Consider the following 21772-nt stretch of genomic DNA (forward strand, 5'->3'; position numbering starts at 1 on the left):
TGACATGGGCATGGACCATGGTTGGAGAGTGTTTTTCTGTAGATGAGTAGAGGGAAGCACCTGAAGCATCAAAGAAATTTGAGAGTTTGTTTCATTATGTATAGTCAGGTTCAAAAAATACCAGTATTTCCATTGTCTGGATTGCACTGTGGATTTGGTGTCCACTTTTGAAGTTTTTAGGACAATCAGGTTCATGATTTTCTAGGAGGGTGCACTACCACTTAATAATACATTATGACAGGAGAGAAACAAGTCTAAGCCTGCAGGACAGCTATACTTACTCCCAAATGAATAATATCGCCAGCCATTGCCAGGGGTGGCAGGGAGCAAAGAGAAAAGTGAAATTAGAGAGACCGGACTATCCCGGCGGTGATGTACCGACTGCCAGCGTGTCGAGCAGGCAGCACAAAGGAGCTGGGCTGGGGGTATAGCTGTGCTTGCAAGATTGAGATCTAGCCCTTATTTAAGTCTGATTTTCTGGAGCAAGATTTTCTTGTAAAGGAACAGCCGTGATTTGTTTAAAGTCTTTGGGAGATAAAAAGCAGATGGCATTAATTAGTTAATTAGTAATATTTTCTGCAACTTATCAGCTCTGCTGATACGTGTAAAGTTTGTAAAAGCTTGGGATGAATCTTTCTCTCTTTGATTTGTTGAAGAAATTGACTGTTTTAAAATCTGGAGGGGAGGGAATGTTACATAGATATGTGTAATTTTCTGTCCAACAGAAATATGTTATTTTTTTCCTTTGAATTTATATTCAGGGCTCATTTCTTTATTTCTGAGGGGAATATGCACAATGAGGTTGCAGCTCTCCTAGCTTTTGTCTTGATTGCATGGTTGTTGATTGCACGTCAAACCTATTATTTGACGTGCCATAGGTTTCTGGCTCTCCTGTGTTCCTCTTTGGGGGCGTGCTCCTTCCCCTTTTGCATTTATTATGGAGACAAAGCAAAACATTATGTTTTATTTTATGCCAGGTTTACTTTTACCTTGTCTCCTTGTGAACCCTTTGCAGCCCCACAGCAGCACCCTAGCAGGACTTCTGCCAAGTGTTGGCCACCTCTGTGACTACTGCTGTGACAGTGGTCAGTGCTGTTTTGGCCAGAGCATCGCTGGGGTGTTGGTGACCCCTCTGACCTGAGTTATATTGGACACAAGTCAAATATCTTGTTGTTGTCTCTGTGATGGCAATTGTTCATCATTTAGGGTGAGATAGGGTACCTCGCCAAGATATTAATATAAAGAAGAATGTCTGAGAAAGGGTATCAGCCTTTCAAACCCTGCTGGTTGCATAGCAAAGTCTTCATATAGCCAAAAAACTTAAGACTTATTTGGTTTCTCCAGCAATGTGGATACAGGAGGGCTCGCAGGCAGATACTAGTCCCAGTAATCATGATGCTGGGTGGACACAGCTTCGGGTTCCCATAATTAGGACTTACTGCAAATTCTCTGGAGGTTTGAGCTCTGCACCAGCACCACCACAAAGCCTTTCTTGCAACAAAGTCCCGGTGCAGAAGCTGTATTTTATTTGCCAGTGTGTAGTATGGGTGACGCAAGAGCTGTCAGCTGGCCACCCGTGACAGTGAGGAATGACAAAGAGCTTTGTTTTCCTCTCCTGGGTAGCTGTCCTCTCTTGCAGATGCTCTGGAGAACAGCTTTGCAGTGCTTATCTCCCATTTAAGACTTTAAAATAGGGCATGATGCAGGTTGAGGTGGGGCCCAGGCATTGTACTGGTCAACTGCCTGACTTGTGCTCCATTCAGAAGCCATCAGGACTGGAAATTGCCTGAAGTGAGACAGAGATTTGCTCCTCTGTTATATAGAGCTTTCTGTTTTCCATGGAGTTTGGTGTTGAAGCTTTAGCCTTTCTATTTCCATCGGAGTGACATTTTTTTATTGGTTCTTAAACTGAAGAAACAACAAATTCTGCATCCTCTTTTGCACGGTCTTGTTAATGTTCTTTGAAACATGACATGTGTCGTGGCCGTCAAACTGCAACGATCCCATTTCTTCTGAAATGAAAAAAACATGTCACTTTTGGCTCTAAGTAATGCAAAGGGAGAGTCATATTTTAGATAGGAGCTGCATAGCTGCCAAAGATGAAAGACAAATGTTATTACTTTTGGAAATTTCATAATTACAGTTAATGATAATTTAATGAAGTGACATTGTCTTCACCGCTATCACTAATGAAATGTTTGAGAGTGATAAAACAGATCTTGTTAAATAGAGCGAGAGTCTTGAGTGGAGTAGCTTTGTGACAGCAGCCTGCATGTACAAGTCTTGAATTCCCATTTTTTGTTACAGTAGTTTAAAAATGAAGAGAAAATGAAAGCTACATGGCAAATAATGCACACATGAAGTATTTAAAGGCCGTCCATTAAGCAAACAATGCTGAACTCCTGAATAACATGCTGATGACTGAGTACTGCTCCTTAGAAATGCTAACCCTTCATTAAAACACTTTCCTTGTTTTTCTTTGCAGACAAACCAGAGAACAAGAAACCCCGCCTGACTTTTTTTATTTCTCAGACTATGAAAGACATAATGCAGAAATCGCAGCATTTCATTTGGACAGGCAAGTAAAACGAATTTGCATTAAAAGAAAAGAGGAAATATTGTGATAAGTTTCTGCACTTGGCCAGCCCTGTAACTGAATTACTTTTAAAAAAGGGGAAAATGGAACAAAGATGGGCAAGCGCCATGAATAAATGAAATGACAGATGATGAAAGGGTAGATTAATAATTAGGAAATGCAACTTGCTCTGGGAATGAGAAACCTGGCAATAAGTAATTCTCAGAAAGAAAGAGAAATTATATTGAAGAGAAGCTGAGAAATGAATTTCCCCTGTGATCTGGAAGTGCATGTGGAGAGGACCCATCTCCTGGGGAATATGTCGCATAAGTGTGACGGGAATCTGGCTCACCCCAATTAGCTCCAGGGCACGCAAATCCGAGCAAGACTTGGGGAATGGTGCGAGTATTCAGAGAGGAATCATTGAGATGGGGAGGGAGTTCTGGTTTCACAGCAAAAATCTGGGGCCGTCCCATATCAGGAGCATATTTAGGCCACAAGTTAGTGGGAAGGAGAGAGAAATGGTGGTCATCCCATGTTCCTGTTAGCTGAAAATGTCCCCCCAGGCAGAGCTAGTGCAGGGTATGGTGGATACCCCAAGACTGGGAAGGGACTGCAGCCCTCTCAGCCTGCCCAGATTAGGAGCGGGAATTAATAATTAGTGATGAATTATTAACACTATGGCTAGAAACCATGGCATTGCACAGGCTGAGTTAGAACTGAAGCATCTTTCACACCCTGAAGTGCCAAGAAACATCCTTTCAAAAGCTTGAAGTTTTGGGGCCACAAATTATTTGAGGGTACATGTAGGGCAGATTTGCCATTAAGAGCCATCCTAGCCAGATCCTTCAAGGATCTTCTATATTTTGTTGTTGTTGACCTTGGTGTTGATCCCTTCTGCTTTATATTTTATATTGCCTTTTTAAGCAGATGGTGCTATAGGAAAAAACATTAATGGAGTTCCTACAGGGAGGTATGTTAAATGTCCGCACATTAAGCAGAAAAAGCACTTGCTACCCAATGTAGAAAATCTTATCAGCAGACAGTGGATGTAAAAATCCCACCTACAGGGACTTTACTCTTTTACTGTATCTGATAGCAATGCTTTGTAGGGAGTTTTTAGGCAGGGGAGTTTGGGGTAGAGAAAGGCTCTTCACCCACCCTTTGCCTGTGGGAAAATTTTTAGTCTCAGGGAGGTTAAGTAGGTATAAGGGTATTAAAACAGAGAGGAGCAGAAGCAAATAAATCAAACAAATACTAAGACTGTCAGAAATAAAATTACTATTAGATGGTGTTTATGGAAGAAAGAGCTGAAAACCCATTCCTCAAATCACTTAAAAAATTGGTGAGCAAAACGCACGTTGTAACAATCCTGAAGTAGCACAAAGTCAAAAATAAGTTTCTACTGTCTCTTATTTCTGGAGTTCTATGTATTTTCATTTTTTTTCATGGAACAATATGTCCCTGTACTCTTCTGTATTTTGCATCTGTTCTGTACTATGTAGGCAAGTCAGAGCTGTTCATATTCAGGACATATTTTGTAATATATTACATGAAGGATTATCCAGTTTGAAGTCGATGGGCTTTTCACTCCTTAAAGACCACAGATAAATGTGCCTTCAGAGTGTAATGAACCTTCCTAAAACCTATCACTATCTTTATATTTTAATCCTTTATATAAACTATCTCTTTTCTTTCTCTTCCAGGATCCTGGATTTCCGTCGCGTGCCACCCGTTGCAGGTAGACTGGTTAACATGACGAGAGAAATACGAGATGTTACTCGTGACAAGAAACTGTGGAGAACATTTTTCATCTCACCAGGTAGTCTTGGAAATAGCACTATTTTCTTTCTATCCCACCGAACACGTACTTAAGGGAACGATGTGTAGATTGCTTAATTGCTCAGATATTTCTAATAGAACTGTCTTCTAGACCTTTGAATAAAAATAAATGTGGAGACATAGCCTACAAAGAAGACTTTATTGTTTTGAGTGCTTTTTCCCCTTGACAAATTATCCACAGAGACAGGCTTTTATGTTCACAAAAGCAATGTATTCAACAAATGCTTTATGTAGAGCAATTTCTAAACCAATTTCTTCTGTTGCTCTCAGTTTACCCAAAACCTTATTACTTAGCCCATTAGTTATTTAGACTTTTTTCTCTACTGCAATGTGATCCGTCGCTTCTGTGGGTCATATGCATTTATTTCTCCGTTTTGACTGGAGGACCAAAACCTAATTTTCTCAGAGTCATGTACTTCAGTATTTATTACAACAGGAGTCTGAAAAAAATCAAGCAAATAGATGTGTAACATATCCTGCTTCCAGCTCAAATTCTCTGCTGGGCAGAGGCCAGAGTAGAAGTGACCTGAATTGTTCCCAGTCCTCATTCTTCCTTTGAGGGCTGACCCCAGGAACCAATACAACTCTCTATTACTCTTCACTCCTTCACGACGTCTGGTGGCCCTAGCCAAGGATGGAGCTCCACAGGGTGGGATTTTTACAAACACAGCGTAAAACCAAGCTCTGCTCACCAGAATGTGCAACTGGAATAGGTGAAGATGGGCAAAGGGTGGGAGAAAGTGGTATCATCTCTGTTTAGCATCTGGGATGCTGAGATGGAGAAATTAAGGCTCTGAGTTGAGGCACAAAAACACATGCTTAAGTGTGTTCTTAGAGAAAGAATATATAGGGAAACATTCAATTTAAAGCATGTAGCTATGTTCCAGTGAGCTTAACTCATGTTATTTCAGCTGCGTGCAAATGTGCTTTGCTGCACTCGGGCTGTGACTTGTGTAACAGGCAATCTGGAGCAGAAACCTCCAGAGATCTCTCCCTTGCTCTGTGTGTGATTGGCCAGAAGCTGTTTATCCCAGATCCCTAAAGTCAAGATCCAAAGACTTAATTACAGTTTCTCCCGACTTAACTGTAATTTATTGCTATTAGCTAGAAATCAGAGCCCTGCCATTGCAGAGCTTTCTTTCTTAAAACGTTTATCACACTTTTGTGATCATCAATAAAGTCATTATTTTGGCTGTTATTTTTAGCTTCATATTTATGTGCAGCTCTGCAGGACACGGTTGGGCAGACAGTTATTTATTCCAGTAACTTCACTTGTAAAATACATTACATAATTACAAGAGGTTTCATCTTACCCCGTGTTACGAGCGCTCCAGTTTTACATGTACAGTCATGGTGACAGTCGCTTTCTGTCCCTCTCTGTCTCTCTCTGTCGACATTTGTTTTTGCTTGATTTTTTGGTAGGCAAACAGTCACACACAAAAGATGGCAAAAAAATCTTGTGACTCTTTATGTGCACAAGGTATTTTGGCTCATTTGAAATATAAGCTGTTTTATTCCCATTTTAGTGAGTAAGACATGGATTAGTAGGTTTGCTTGCTTTTTAGTCTTCCCAGTTTATATATCAAGGGGTGCATTTGAGTGATTTCTGCGACTTACAAAACTGTACTCAAGTGCTGAGCAGCTTACAGCAGCCAGAGCACGGCAGTGCAGAGTTAAGGCTGCCAGTTTGGATGAAGATCTTTATCTTGTCGTTATGAAATTCCAGACATCCAAGGGATGATCCAAGCATAATCCTGTATTCAAATTTATTTAGAGGCCTCAGATAAATTCAATTAAAATATTTTATTAACTATGAATCAGGCTTTTCTGAAGAATAAAATGCTTAAGCAATTAATTTTTTTTCAATTTTACATTTCCTAAATCAATATACTTTGCTTAAATCATGTTGGTTACTTGTCAGAGTTCTTCCCTACAAATCCCCAGTTTAATTAGCTGGATTCTCATTAACATATGCCCAACCTCCATCTTGTATTTTATGCTGACCTTAAGAGGCAGGCATTAATTAATGCTTAATGAAAAAGTAGTAGAGGTCCTAGATCGAGCATTTGGAAACAAATTCACAAACCTAGCAGGCAGCTCAAGCAGCAGATTAAGGGCAGAAAAGGGAAAAGAGGAGTGTGCTGGGATGAGCCCCATGGCCTGGTGAGGTGGGGATGGAGAGGGACCAGGGAGCCTGGGGAAGACTGGAAGAGGTTGACTTGTCCCCTCTGCAGATGAGAGGCTCCAAAGTCACTTGTTTTTGAGGGCAAACTGATTACAAAGATGAGAAATTGAGGTGTGCCATATGGATACTTGCACGAACCAGTCTGTGCACCCGCATTAAGCAGTCGAGGCCCCTCTAGGGCTCCCTTTGGGGTAGCTGTGTCTCTGCATCTCCATCCCCAGCAGTGCTCAGTGACGATGGTCATGGGGACACATGGTGTCTGCTGGCAATGTATCCCTCTCCGTGCACCCATATACATGTCTTAAAATTAAACAAGCACTAAATGTAATATTGATTTTATAGAAAGCTGTTCCCCTCAGGCTGGGAGACTGCTGTTCGCAGTGGAAACGCTCAGAGGGTAAATATTGATGATGCTCATCAATACACCGTGTTATTTCCTGGACCAGTGTGGAGATGTGTCAGAAGAAACCTCACTGCGTTTCCACTTGTCCCATGAGGCATGGAAATCAGGGTCTCTTACTGCCAGGAAGCCGCAGGCAGATGTAGCTTCAGAGCACGCTGCAGAGCGGCATCGCTTCTTCCATTGGAAAGTGGAAATGTCTGCGAGCGAACTGGTCAGCCGATGCATTAGGCTGCGTTCAGAGAGAAAGCAGATTGCAGAAAAGTGCACTTCCAGGCAGTTTGGACTAAACATGAGAAATGGAATTAGGTCAGTAATTATTTAAATTAATTTTACATCCTTTGCGGTAGGGCAGACTGCAGTAGCCCTGCTACTCTTACAAAAGAATGGTAATTTGCTAGGAAAAAGAGACATATTAATGATGTCAGCCTTCGTTTTGGAAGTAATTGAGGCAGCAGCTTAAAGAAATCAATGTTACGCAGCTAGTAAGCACTATGTTTTTGTTCATATTCACCAGTTCCAAGGGATTATGGATATTTTTTTCCCCTCTCAGCAAACAATAGCAGTTCTGAATTAGCTATTATTTTGAGCAGGTAAAAGAAAGATCTTCTCATTCATTGCTTTAGTAAATATTCAGGATTCTTTCCAGTATTCCAGTTACACAGGCTTGCTAAATGTCCTCTATTAACAGTCATGCAAATCTCAATAAAAGAATTGCTCTGCCAAGCAATTTGCTTTAAGGTATCTCCACTTGTTCCTTTTCTTCCTGAGAAGAATTATTGTTCAGCTATCAGGGTGACGCACAGAAAATGTGCAGATGAGTACACAGACACTCTGGTTCTTAATTGTTGTAATTGGAGTTTCGATCACCAGACCATGATTTTTGCATGGATTTCATTATGAATTGTATCCATTCATCCTCAGATAATGAAAATCAGACATTTGTAACACTGCTTGGGATTCTCTTGCCTCTAGTGCTTTGGGGAAACAATTCTGGTTTTTAATGAAGAAGGAGTTTGCATGTTGCAAATTCTCAGCATCTGAACATTTCAGCATGTATAAACATCCCTCCCTTTCTGGTTTGCCAGCACTGCTGCTGTTGCCATTTCTACCCACTCTGCAGGAGCACAAATTCCTGGCGGTTGCTTCTTTTGCAGGTGTATGTAGGGACAGGGGTCTGTAAAGAAACACCTGTATCCTATGAGAGAAGAACATATGGGCTGGGCAATTTTAATGGGAGGAGAAGGACCACACTCAAGTTAAACCTCATCTCCCCTTTCCCTCTGATTTTTGCCCTCGAAAGACCAAACTCGGCTCAGCGTGGGATTGCTGGTGAAGCGCTGGGCTCGTGTCTCTAGCTGGAATTTCACCCTCAGCCTGCTGTGCAGAATGTGGGTCACCTACTTAGGTTTCAAAGAGCCTTGCTACTGCTCCTTGAAATCTTAAATGAGAACTGTGGTTTTCTATATTTGGTACCTCTTTTTGTTCTACGTTTTAAAGAAACCTTAAAAATTAATGTTTCCCCAGATAATTCAGGGTGCTTCATCTCACTGCCTGTATATAAGAACTAGGGTAGACACACCAGAGTGTCTATTCTGTATCAATCAAAGCAGTTAATTTCTTAAATAGTAACTTGAGATACAGCATCCTTTCACCTCCACTACCCTCAGAAATTGAACAGGAGCCATGGAGAGTAAGTACCACAGGTCTAAGCCCACAGCGACAATAGCAGCTGGCAGAAAAAGCTTTGCCATTGAAAGTAACTTCTCACCGAGAAACACACTTGTGGTTTTACGGCAAGTTTGCCATCTTAATGACAGGACGCATCCTGGCATCGCTCGGAGGACTGGACTCCCATTGCAGGCGATGGGAGCTCTGTGGGAAAATCAATAGCTGGAGGAAGGAGCCCAGCAGGAGCGGGGATGAACGGCCCGGCGTGGTGCAGGCAGCATGCGTGCTAGCTGTGTCACTGCAGCAGCAAATGCCATCACTGCCATAGCCCCCGAGCTTTCCTGAAGATTTATCTGGATACAAATGTGTGATTACTGTCAAATGATTAGTCCCAGTTGCTTTCGTTGACAATACAGAACAGGGTTTCATTGTTCCCAAAGTTAAATTCAGAAGCAAACTATTAAACACAGTATTTATCTTCCCACTGTGCAAAATGCTGTGTTTAATATAATTCCTTTTTTGAAAGGTCAGATTTACATAGTGAGCAGCAGAGGCTGCGATAGTGTGGGAAGGGCGTTGCTGGGCCTTTTGCTCTTTACAAAACAGTTACAGCGGCAGATAACTGAGCGTCAGCTTCCCGCTGCCAGGTGGAAGTCAGGTCATAGAAACCCCGGAAGATAAATTGTCTCAGGCGATCAAGATAAATCTGCATAGGTTCCCTACCTCCACAGACGAGCAGGTGATGCTGACACAGCTGAATTCAAGCACGAGCCCCACTGCAGCTTCCAATCGCTGGAAACATAAACCCTCGCTGCAGCGCAGGGTAGAGCCCTGCCTTCCCACCAAGGCAGCAGGCACCTGGGAAATAATATATATATATCTCTCTATATATCTCTGTTTATATCTCCTAACTCTTCTGTGCTAGCCTGCAGCAAACGGCATCTGTATGTAATTTCTTGTAAATCATCCCTTGTGGCAGCCTGGAACCCATTGAAATACTTTGCTATAATTTTTTTTAAGGGTATAAATCACTGATGTTTTTCCCCAGTTTTTATTGGCTGAGAATATCGCAACCTTCCTAATGGCCCAGTATGATCCTCCTGTTTGCAGACCATCTGCAGCTGGCAGTGCTGCCCAGAGGTGCTTGGACAACTCTTCACTTGCATCCTGAATTATGGAAGAGGTTCACAGGGAGGCATGAAACCCTCCTGGTTTTGCCAAGATGATCAAAGGCAAAGTTGAGGCACCTGTGTTTGCCCTGCAAAAGCTATGCCAGGTCCATGCTGCAATACCATTTTTGAAAAGGAAACTCGTGAGAGGTTATAGACTGCAGGGCAGAGCGCCCAGGGCTTGCATTAGGCTGGGTTTGTCTAGATGTTGAGTTTACACTTGATTTTAGTCTAATGAAATGAGTGAGTCTGAAGGAGGGCCACTGAGATGGTCCTGGAGCTCATGCATCTGGTGTACAAGGAGAAGCTGAGGGTTTCAAATTTGTTTAACCTGGACAAGAGAAGGCAACGCTGGTCTGACTGATGTTAGTGCTGGCCTGAAGATGTAGCTTGGACCAGAGACCTCCAGAGTCCCTTCCAATGCAAGTTTCCCTAACTGTGATTGCTCTTTTCCCATGCAATTTGTAAAAAGGTTTTCAAAACTTCACTCTCAGAGATACGGGTTCTATTACTGAGTTGCTTAAAAGGAAAAATGAGTGGGGTTTCTGTTTAGAAGTTAATAGATGTATCGTGTAAGGAGCAGCACCAAGGTTCACAGGAAATAGCCAAGCTGAGTGGCTTATTGGCCAAGGACATGGTCACTTCTTAGCTCATGGGAAGTCTCAAATTACTGTTCCTTTAATTAAAATGTTAAGGGACAAAGTATGCCTTATATGTAAGAAAAAGCTTTTAAAATAATTTTAAGAAAGGATATTCTGCATGGTAAAACACTTTAAATTACAAAATTAAAAGTATAGACATGCTGAGTGCTCCCTTCCTTCCTTTTGTAATTTCTGTTCTTCATTTTCTCTTCCCTGAAGTACTTTTCTTTCAGTAATTGTCAACAATGTTTTTGACCACAGGGTAGATATTTCTGGACTGAGTCAGGATGTATTTAACTGGTATGAGCCAACCCTGTGAATGTAAATACACAGTTTGAGTTGGAGTTGTTCCTGAGCACAGATAGATGGGTGGCCCTTATGAGTCAGGCACAACAGAGGGTTTTGAAAAGGCTATGTCCAGAGTAACGTAATCGCAACTTAATGGGCAAATCTGATGGCCATCAACAGGGCCTTGGAAATTAAAAGCTGGGACAAACTGTCAAGTAGCGACACACCAGCCTTTTAGTCCAATTATATGATGTAATTCCAAGGTTAGCAGCTTGTCTCGGGTAATATGATTAATTAATATAATCAAAACCATCATGAGAGCTTATTGCTCTTCCACGTTCTCCTTCTCCTCCTTCCCCAGTCACAGCTCCTTGCCCTGTTTCTCCCTCCCTCCTGTTATCTCTGTAATACCAGCACAGGTATTGCTCCCTGTCCTCTTGACTCATCGCCTCCCTCACATCGCCCACCAGCAGTCTGCCATCTCTGCCGGGCACTTTGCTGGCTGTAGGTTGGGTCTGGACTGAGGGGATGTCATGGTGATGTGCAGGGCGGCGTGCTGCAGGGCACTGCTGCGATGAAAACCCACCAGCTTACCTTTCTGAGCCGCGTGGTCTTCTGTGGCAGGCAGAAAATCACCTCCCTCTATTCACCAGCCCTTCCTGCCTCATTTATACAGATCCTGCCAAAAGGAGGTAGCTCAGAAGCAATATTTTGATTTAGAGGCCTTGTGGGGAATTAGGAAGCAATGTGACTTCTCAGCTTTGTGCATTACCATAAGGAAAGGGCACAGTCTTCCTCTAATGTCATTTTATGTGCATAAAGCAATGTCAAAAGAGTTGTAGCACACCAACAAGAAGATCAGCATTGTGCTCCTGTTCTTGTTCGTAGTCCAGCATTGGTGGGGGTTGAGGATGAGCTGCTCTCTCCCACCTCCAGTGAATTCACATGGGAAGGGGGTTCTTGTAAAGAGGTGGGTGTTCCTGTTGGTACAGAAATATGTGGTGGCAGCTTTGGGGTGGTTTTAAGGTAACACATGCTTCAAAACCTGCTGCAGGTTCTTTTTCTGTGGTTGTTGGAGTAATGTGATGTGTGGAGAAAGAAATCTGTGTTTGGGATGTGTGCTGACAGAGTTACATCTGTGCTGTTTCCACCTTCCACACACACACCCACGTGAGTCTTCATGGTAAATACTTCTCCGTAGTAAAACTGCCAGTTCTTCTCATACCAGCAAGTAAATGAATGAAATGTTGTTGTCTGTTCTTAAAGAAACGAGCCAAGACTTTGAAAGGTGACTTAATTTTGAGCGTGTGCCACTTGTTCAGCTGTGGGATTTGGGGTTCCAGCCTGGGGTAACAAATATACCCCAAAGGATGTATCAGTCTGGGAAAATGAAAGGAGAAGGGAAAGGATTTAAAAAAATAATAAAATTTGGGTGTTTGGAATATAAATAGACTGGAAATAGTCACAGAGAGCTCAGCATAGGGTGTGATCCCAGCCACTGAAATGAATGTCTTACTAGTAGTTTCAGTGGAAGAAAACTATGTGTGGTAACAGGGTTTTGAGTCTGAGATTTATTTCTGCTCATACATACATCAGTGCTTTTATGAATTCTTGAACACTAATTTAAGGGTAGGTTTTAAAACTCTTTTCCTTTATTTGCCAGCCAACAACATCTGCTTCTATGGGGAATGCTCCTACTACTGCTCAACAGAGCACGCCCTGTGTGGAAAACCAGACCAGATCGAAGGGTCTCTGGCTGCTTTCCTACCTGATCTATCTTTAGCTAAAAGGAAAACCTGGAGAAACCCTTGGAGACGTTCCTACCACAAGCGCAAGAAAGCAGAGTGAGTAGTGGTGAGCAAAGGGTTCGCCAGCTGCAAAGGGTGGTAGGAAGATAAACCAGTGCTGCAGTTACTGCCCTTGCCTGACCTAAACCATTGAGGGTTAGGACAGCATCTGCATTTCTTCAGCGGGTCCAGCTCCTGGGAAGGGACAGAGTACTTACACTTGCGAGATGCTCCAGCTTATGGTCCTGAACCTGAAAGGACCTTCAATGGCATAATTCCCCCGTGGGACAGATACCTCCAGTGGCTTTGACAGGATGCAATGGGACCTGTCCAAGTCCTGTCAGAGGGAGAAAGATTCACTGCTATCAGCAGCCCTAAACAAGTCCTAGATGTTTTCATCATATGACTGATGGTGCAGCTGGTCTCCTAAATCTTGAAGCTATTAGCCAGATAGTTTTCAATCTTGTGATTTTTCTTCCTTTTTCATCAGTCACAATCTTTATCGGTCACCTGCATTACTGGAAGCAGCCTGAAGAATTTTCTGCCTCTGCCTGACCGTGCCCTCCGTCGAAAAGTGATACAACTAGATCTTTGCAAAATAACATTTTTTTTTTAATACTCAGTAAGCTTTGTGTGTCATATGAAATATAAAAATATTGTCTTTTCCAGATGGGAAGTTGATCCAGATTATTGTGAAGAGGTTAAACAAACACCCCCATATGACAGTGGGACCAGAATTCTGGATATAATGGATATGACAGTTTTTGATTTCCTAATGGGTATGTTTCATCTCTTTCAAAAATGAAATGCAACATTTAATTAGAATAAGAACCATTTCTTTCTACACCGCTCTGCATAGCTCAGCAGTTTGCTAAAGCTTGGTTGAAGCTGCATTTACTGTATGTGCCATTCTGCATGGTTTTGTATTCCCATCAGTGCAGATTAAAGGAACAAAGATGTTCAGAAATGCAGAGTGATAATCAACGCAGGTCAGGCTAGTCTCCTTCACCACAGTTAAGGGCTTCACAGTTTGCTTTAGTGAGTGCTTTACCATTGTAGCGTATGGCTCCTGGGTGCACATGCAAGGACTGTTCATTACTGGCACATTGTTTTCAACCTGCAGTAGTATTCACTGCTGCTTGCTCTATAAATTGTCAGAGGGGAAAAAAAAAGAGATGTTGCTTTGTCACAAAGGGAACCGTGGTATGTATCATGAAGTTTTTTTCTGTTTATGTAACCTGATCAGAATAAAATAATTATTAACAAGCAGGTAATAGTGACCTATTCCAAGCCTACTCACTGGTTAACACTAAGACATTCTCATATGAAACCTGTTCTGCCACAGCTAATACACCTGTAAGGTGCCAACATACATACTTGATCCTTGGACACATGCCAGCATGGACATATTCTCTGCCATTGCCACTACTGAGATTTCTGCAATAGGCTGCAGCAGGAGAGGCCAAATCACAGCTCAGGAGCCATATGTGCCATCTAAAAGTGGCTCAAGACCCCCACCACGAAGACAGAATTCATAGACATTGACCTTAAAAAGCACATCACGTGTCTACCTGCCATAGGTGCCCAAAGAGACCTGTTCAGCTATACCACTGCAGTGGCATCCTGATCCATATGTTAGAGCCATAATATCATTTTAGCTTTCCAGGCAGCCAGAAACTGGGACAAAGTTCTTATTAGAGGAAAACCAGGATGTTTGTTCATGATTCAAAAAGTTTAGCACAATATTAACAAAGTCATATGGATTAACAACCCTGCTTGAAGGATGCATTTTCCCCTTGCTAAGCTAAGCCTTGCACCCGGCACGCGTACCATGGCTGCTTTGCATGCCGTACTGACCCAGGGCTGGAGCAGCAGGGCTCGTTTTCACCAATGGCTTAGGACATAGCTACCTCACAGATGACCAGGCTCCCCGAGCAGTTGAGACGCCACTGTACTTGAGAGTGATTTCCTTGGCGCACCCCAGGAGGGGTTGCTGGAGGGTGAGAAGGTTGGTTTTGTGTTCTGATGGGTCCTCTAGAGCTTGAGCAGAAAAGCCACAGACAGCTTGAAAAGCTCCCAGAGGTGTAACAGCCCATCTTCCAGTATTGCACACTTCGGGCTTGCCACAGTAGAAGGAAATGAGCTCAGGAGATGTGTTGCTTTCTCTGCTGTACACAGCTGTTGTGTTTGGGGAGCACTAGGCTTCTGGCTGAACTGTAGCTTTTGTATTGCCCTGACCGGCAGGCTCAGTAGCAAGCCAGGGTGAGAATGGTCTTTTTTTCTCTTTATTCCATAGGTAACATGGATCGACATCACTATGAAACCTTTGAGAAGTTTGGAAATGAAACATTTATTATCCACTTAGATAACGGAAGAGGGTAAATATCTTTAATAGTGTTTCTGGGGAAAAAAAAAGAAGAAAAAAAGTCTTTAAAACAGCCTTTGTCATGTTTTTGCTCTTATCTTTAAATAGGTTTGGAAAATATTCCCATGACGAACTTTCCATATTGGTGCCTTTAAACCAGTGCTGCAGGTACGTTTCACCTCTGGAGTTGTTTCCCATGTTATACAGTTGTTTCCGCTAATAGGACTGAAATGTTCAAGTGAATCTTGTATTGCATGGAGAGGAGGAGATGTGATCCTGTCCAGGGAGCCTGACCCGAGCTAGCCCTGAGCGTTGGCACTAACATGTTCAGTGCTTTGTTGAGATCAGGACTCTGCAGGAGCGTGGCTGTGAGCTGGTGTGAGAGGCTTTATTAAGACAAAATACACATCCCATGGAAGTCAAGTGGCAAAACTTCCCCCAGCTTGTTCAAGTACTTCACAATGGCTTTCCACAGTGCCCATGGCCAGGATTTTCAGAGAGGACAGGTGACATTTAGAGTTTCAGCTTCACACGACTGGGACACAGGGTGAGCTCTGTGTCTGCGGAGGCTCAGGGCATCCCTGCAGGGTCAGCCAGCAGGAGCCTTTGCTGCCACCAGCCACAACCCAGCTCAATGCCACGTGCATCATGCGTGTCACTGCCAAGATGGACGTGACCCCATGAATGCTGCATCAGATCCAGTTGATGCCTTACCCAGCTGAGGAACGTGAAGGCTGTCTGCACTTGACTGTAGAGATGTGCTCCAAAACTTCTCCACCTCTAAGGGCTCCCAAAGATCACTGGCCAGGTGACAATGCCAGCTGCTCATCAGGACTGTGACAGTGCCTGCTTCTCCTAATTTCAGATCACATAATAAGTTTTTTACACTGTTATGGCTATGCTGACTATAAGCCTTTTAGCCCTGTCGAGATCAATAGTGATGAAAATACTGATTTGCAATTTTTTTCTCCTTTTTCTCTTAGAATAAGGAAGTCTACCTATCTGCGATTACAGTTGTTAGCCAAGGAGGAATACAAACTCAGTCTCTTGATGAAGGAATCTTTACTAAAAGATAAAATAGCTCCCATTCTCTACCAGCCTCACTTGGAGGCAATGGACAGGCGGCTGCGGATTGTCCTCAAGGCTGTTAGTGACTGTATAGAAAAGGATGGTTATGACAATGTGGTTGAAAATGACTTTAACGCTGATGCTAACACTGTTATGCCTGAGAGGTAGTGAAATCGCAAGACTACGTTTTTACCAGCCAAGTAAAGAAGATTCAAAGAGGAAAAAAAAAAGTCTTGCAAAAGACTGTATATGCCACTTTGTGAATTCAGTGAATTCAGAAATGAGATATAATTGTTCCCAAAGTAGGTGAAGTGTAGACTCTGCAAAGGATTAGTTCATTAAGAAAAATAAGTCTAATGTGATGCTTTTCATTAGTTCTAATAAGAGAGATTATGAAAAGATTCAGAAAATACTCAGATCATTGACAGACAGCAGTCTGATAGCAAAACACCTCCTGTCCTTTTTGTATAGAAAGGAGGCCTTTACTTAATATTTTGTATTTATATATGGTATATCTATGAAACCCCAGACCTACCTACCAAATTTAACTAAGAGGGACGGCATAGTTTTGTGACTCACACTTTATTTGTGGTGACAGTCCACTTATTCTTTTGTGTTAACCCTTTAAGTGCTCTAATCCACTGTATCTTATTTAAATTGAATGCTTTTTTTCCCCCAGCTACTCAGCATTTAAAGGGTTAAGGCATTATGAACTTTTAAAGGCAAAAAATAATAATTATAATAATAATAATAAATACAGTGGTTACCGGAAGGGAATTTCACTAATTGTGCATTGACAGGAATACTTGAATGTTGGTTTTACAAAGTGACGTAAAATGACAAGTTGTACTATTTGTCCATAAGGAGGTGGCAGCTCTTATCTTTCTAGAGTATCATAGCTGAGCTGCTGCTTTTCAACTTTGCTTTTGATAGTTTTGTGTAAATATATACATATATGGGTAAAAGGCTGCTTTCAGCAGCTCTAGGCTTACTTTTGCAGCATTTTTGTGGAATTGTTTGCAACGTGGTAAAAGTGCAATAAAGATATGGCAAAATGTGTAGCCATTGTGTCTGGATGGACTCATTTTTCACTGGAAATCTTGTTCAGAGCAAAGCTGGGCACACCAGCCAAGTGTTCCAGAAGCAGTTGTTTAAATTGTCGTCCCCTTTTGTAGCAACAGCCAGTCGAGCTGAAGTAGAGAATTGGTGATTAATATCCATTACAACTGCGATAAGCACCATGGTGTTGAAAATGGCTATTCTTTCATATGAAAGCATTGTTTTGACTATCATTCCAGCATCCTTTCCTCTTGCAATTATAGCTGTAGAAACAAGTTGTAGAGCAACACCTCTAAAAGATTATGGCTTGACACACTGCCCAGAGGATTTAGATACATCAGTGCCTCTGACTTGGGTAGCAAAAGCCCTTGCACAACCCAGAAAATCTCAGCCTAAATTATCTAGAAATGTGGTATTCTCAGTCAAATTGTTTCGAATAATTTACAGCTGAGTTCATGTAATATGTGTGGAGACTTTCAGCCCAAAAGCAAGCTATAAATTGAAGAAGTGGCTGTATTAGACTTGCGAAAACAGAAGGAATCCCTTATCGCTCTTTTGGGTGGAGGAGAGAATTTATTATGACAATATTCATCACAGCTATAGTTCAAAGCTGTCATTCGTTTCATTTTATGTCTGTCTTCTCCAGGATTTATAAACATATACTTTAAAAGCTTGTAGCCAGATAGACTAAAATTTAGGCATTTCAGCATATTAAAATTATGAATGAGAGAAAGAACTGCTACATAGTCTCATTCTCTTAGGTTGATATATTATCACTATAAAACACATCTTTCACCATTTCACTGCCCGTTTCAAATTCCCATGATTCTTACATACATGGCATCCAAAGACAACAGAACATCTCAGATTACACAAGTGTCCATGAACTTGGAAAATTTCTGTGTTACCCCCTGGCTTTTTTCCACTCCAAGACCCACCTGTGGTAGCGAGGATGTTCTCTCTAATGCAGCACTTCCGCTGCAGCTCGCTCTCTCTGTTAGCCAAAAAGCCCAAAACTTAGGATTTTTAAAAGATGAAATGGGTGATATTATCCCTGCTTTATCCTTTAATGCCTGGCTATGGTTTTTTTTGCAGGTGCAGCTTTTTCTCACTATGAGATTGTGCCAGGACAGCAGACAGGGGCTGTAAAATCACCTCCCTGCCACAGCTCTGCTTTCTGCTTCTGGGTCAAGTCAGTCAGAGACTCTGGGTCTGCAAAGCTGGTTTTCTTTTGGAAAGCAGCACTTGGCAACCTCTTAGCTCGGAGATGAGCAGATATAGCAAAGGTCTTTGTCCTTTAGAAGCTAGGTTGTAGGTCAGGAGCTCCTGGCAGGGTGGTTCAAGCTGAAGGACTCTGCGAAAGGCTGCCTGGTGCTGTCAGGGATATAAACTCACCGTTATGAACCTGATCCTGAATTTCTATAAGCAGAATTGGTAGTGTTGCTATAGAATAATTAACTAAAGGTCGCTCATCCTTGCCATATTGTAACCAGCTCTGTAGGATCTCCAGTTTCTTTCCTTTCCTGAACTTTGATGCTTCCCCTTACAAGCTCTGTGCTACAGCTTTCTAGACTTATAAAAATTCTTCTTCTTTCCAGTCCTAAATTAGACAGACTAAAAAGCTGAAGGCAAGGCTTTTCTTTGGGATGAGATGTGCAAGCATCTTGGAAGAAAGGAGATACTAGCTAAGAAGCTAGGAGAGGTTTCTTTTCCTCCGTGCTCTCTGATGAGAAATTGGGGTGAATTAACCACACCTGAGCAGTGCAAGCCTAAATACACCGCAGGGTGCTCAGGCAGTGAATGCAGAGTTCATGGCTCTTTGTGTGGCCGGGGGGAGCCGAGGACACGGGATTGATCTGGGAGTTATTTCAAGAAGCAGAAGGGCTGATTAGCTAAGCAAGCTGTGGAGTTGCTTCTCGATGTCTACCAGGAAGCTCTGGTATGTTTGCATTCATGCTGCCAGGTAGCTAGAGCTTTGACTTCTATTAATTTTCTAGGTGTTTGAGAAGGGAAAAAACTTATTGCCTTGTTCTAGTTTTTCTTTTCTATGTGGGCAGGGGAGAGTGGGCATGACAGATGGGACACTGGAGTGGGGAAGTGAACTTGTGCCTCTGCCTTTCAGCGCTTGGGGCTAACGCAGCCTTGCGAATAGCTCTGTACAGCCCAGGAAGGGGCAAACCTCTGCTTTCAGGGTGCATCTGCATTGCCCCAAGGCAGAGCTAGTGGCTGGCCTGAATTTCTCCTGAAAAGATCATGGGTTTTTGAGAGCCTTTGGGAAAAGGGCGTTGCTCTGCCAGAGTGAAATGTATCCTTCTACAGGCAACGCGCGCTTTCTGAGCTACCTCAGCACTAGGTACAATCTGGGGGTGCCTTTGCACAGGGACGGTTTATTCTTGGGGTTCTTGTAGGGAGGACGCTGGGGGTTTGATGTGCAGAGGTCATGCACTTCAGTACGCACGTGTGACAGCAGATTACCACAGCGCGAGGCAATGGCTCTGAAAGGGCTGTCATTGTGCGTTAGGTCAGTAATCCATGAACTAAGGAGGATTAGCACGACACAGTGTAACGTCTCTTTAGGAGTCCTACATATCTACCAGACAAAAAGATTCACTCTAAGAAGATAAATAAATGTCAGAATCCACTTGGTTTGTCTCTGAATCTCAAAATGGCTGTAGAAACAGCACCTAGGCAATAACATACCAAGAAATCTGCAGTAGTCTATCAGGGGCATAACAAGTTCAGCACAATAAATATAGTATGCACAATAAATAACAGATAAAAATAGATATTATACTTCTAAAAGCACTTAATTACAACTGTATCTGACAGCCTAGAATAGCTTACTGTATTCTCCTGAGTAATTCCGATGACAGCCTCATTTTGTTTTGCTGTTTTTCTGTTATTTAAGCATCAAAGGAAATTCACACAATTTTTTTAAAAAAAGCTCTCATTGTTTGAATTAGATATCGCTGTTGTGATCAGCAGTACCGGGTAGAGCCCATGATGGATATACAAGCTGCAAGCCTGAAGGAGATTGCAATGTAAGCAACAGCAAGAAGCGTTGTGTAGGAGGCAGGAAACTGGGATTTCAGCCTGACTGTTGCCTTCAGGCACTGCACTGAAAATGAACTTGTCTTATGTGGGCATTAAAGGGAGGAGTGTCCAAAGGGTATTGTGGTTCCTGCTAGTGGGTCTGTAAATGGTACCTGTAGGTCCAAGGGGGATGTCGTGCTCGCTTCCATCACAGCAGCTACACTGTCCCCTTAACACATCCAGACTCCACCTGAAGACTGTCCCTGCATCAGGGCTTTTGTGGCCCCAGCCTAAGCATATTGAGTTCCCAGCTTGGAGCTGGACATATACTAGAGCCTTGATAATTTGCATCCTGATGGAGCAAGCTTTCTTCTAGTACTGAATGTATGACCACAAATTAATTTTCCAGAAATTATTCCAGCTATTGGTTGTTTCTAGTGATTTTCTTGCCAGTGGTTGTTTACTAAAATGTTTGGGGCTCAATATGCAGAAATGAACATGCACAAGGAAGATTCTTTTTAAAATGTAAATTGAGTGTTTGAAGGAAATGTTCAGTTGCCTGGGACAAGTTTTCACATGGAATTTCAAGTTATTACAAGTTAGAAGCTGCTGGATTTCTTGAGAATTTTTTTTAGTGCTAAATGTGGTTCATAGGTAGCCTCCAGCCATAACTCAGTCTGTGACCAGATCAAACTGAATTATCTGCTTGCTTCTACATTTGCATCAGTAAAGTACCAATCCAATGCTTCTGGGGGCTGTCCAGAAAAAAATTCAAAGCAATTCAATTTGGTGAGTCAAAAAACCTGAGAACTGAGGTCAGACCAGCTCTGGTAATGGGTGAAAATGAAACATAAGCAAAAAGGAGGCTATGGGTTTGAGAGTACCAGTACCTCTTCCTCTAGTGCAAGGTCAGGGCAAAAGTTTGTGTCTAGAGATTGTCTTCAAGAGCTGCTGGAATACATACGATCTGCTGGTCCATCTTTTTAGAGATATTAAATACTTTCCAAGGTTTTCCATTTATGCAACTTTGATGTAGTTAACATGAAGAAGGATGAGAGGAATGCCTACATTTGTATCCAATCCACTATATGAAGACTTACGTGCTGGGAGATCAGCTCTTCTCTTGCAGATGACCTTCATACACGATCAGCCCCTGTCCCCTGTCAGAAGTAGCATGTCTTATGCCTTGAATATTGCTCAGATATGGGCTCAAACCCAGCAGCTTGCAGATGGAATTGGCAGCTTGAGCTAAAGCAGAATATCTCGAAGTTGGAGGTGTCAGGTCAGAGCACTCTCCACTTCTACGAATGTGGGAATCTGGGTCATGTTGTGCCTTGGCCACAGTAATGTATGGCATTAGGATCCCTACATAAATTCCTCTGCCAGTTCTTCTAGAAAGGTGCCCACTGATTGATAGACATATGTACAAAACCACCTACATGCTTTAGTTGACCCTGACATAATTTCAAAATACATTCCAGGGTGTCTTAAGATAGATCCTACCCAAAAGACAGACAATTTAAAATCTCATCCCTCCAACTGCTGGTGCTGTACTAACACCAGCCATGTGTCACTCCAGAGGTGGTTGCTGGAGTCTGCTGAAATACAGTGATCTCTGTACGTCGGCGTTGCTCGCTGGAGCACCTGGATGCCTGCAGAAGGTGCCATAAATCAAGCGAGGACTACAAC

At 42.5% G+C, this 21772-nt stretch overlaps 1 protein-coding gene across 1 annotated transcript in view; it reads left to right on the plus strand.

Annotated features, from left to right (window-relative positions):
• FAM20C (FAM20C golgi associated secretory pathway kinase) overlaps positions 1 to 17043 on the plus strand; it is a 59884-nt gene extending 42841 nt beyond the window's left edge. The window contains exons 4-10 of the mRNA XM_068423711.1: positions 2486 to 2578; positions 4282 to 4397; positions 12435 to 12615; positions 13228 to 13337; positions 14855 to 14936; positions 15032 to 15091; positions 15907 to 17043. Coding sequence (XP_068279812.1) covers positions 2486 to 2578; positions 4282 to 4397; positions 12435 to 12615; positions 13228 to 13337; positions 14855 to 14936; positions 15032 to 15091; positions 15907 to 16159 — 895 coding nt within the window. The 3' untranslated portion in view covers positions 16160 to 17043. The remainder of the gene's footprint in view (positions 1 to 2485; positions 2579 to 4281; positions 4398 to 12434; positions 12616 to 13227; positions 13338 to 14854; positions 14937 to 15031; positions 15092 to 15906) is intronic.
• Positions 17044 to 21772: the final 4729 nt, after the last annotated feature.

The sequence above is a fragment of the Nyctibius grandis genome, chromosome Z (assembly GCF_013368605.1).
Source record: "Nyctibius grandis isolate bNycGra1 chromosome Z, bNycGra1.pri, whole genome shotgun sequence".
Classification (NCBI taxonomy): domain Eukaryota; kingdom Metazoa; phylum Chordata; class Aves; order Nyctibiiformes; family Nyctibiidae; genus Nyctibius; species Nyctibius grandis.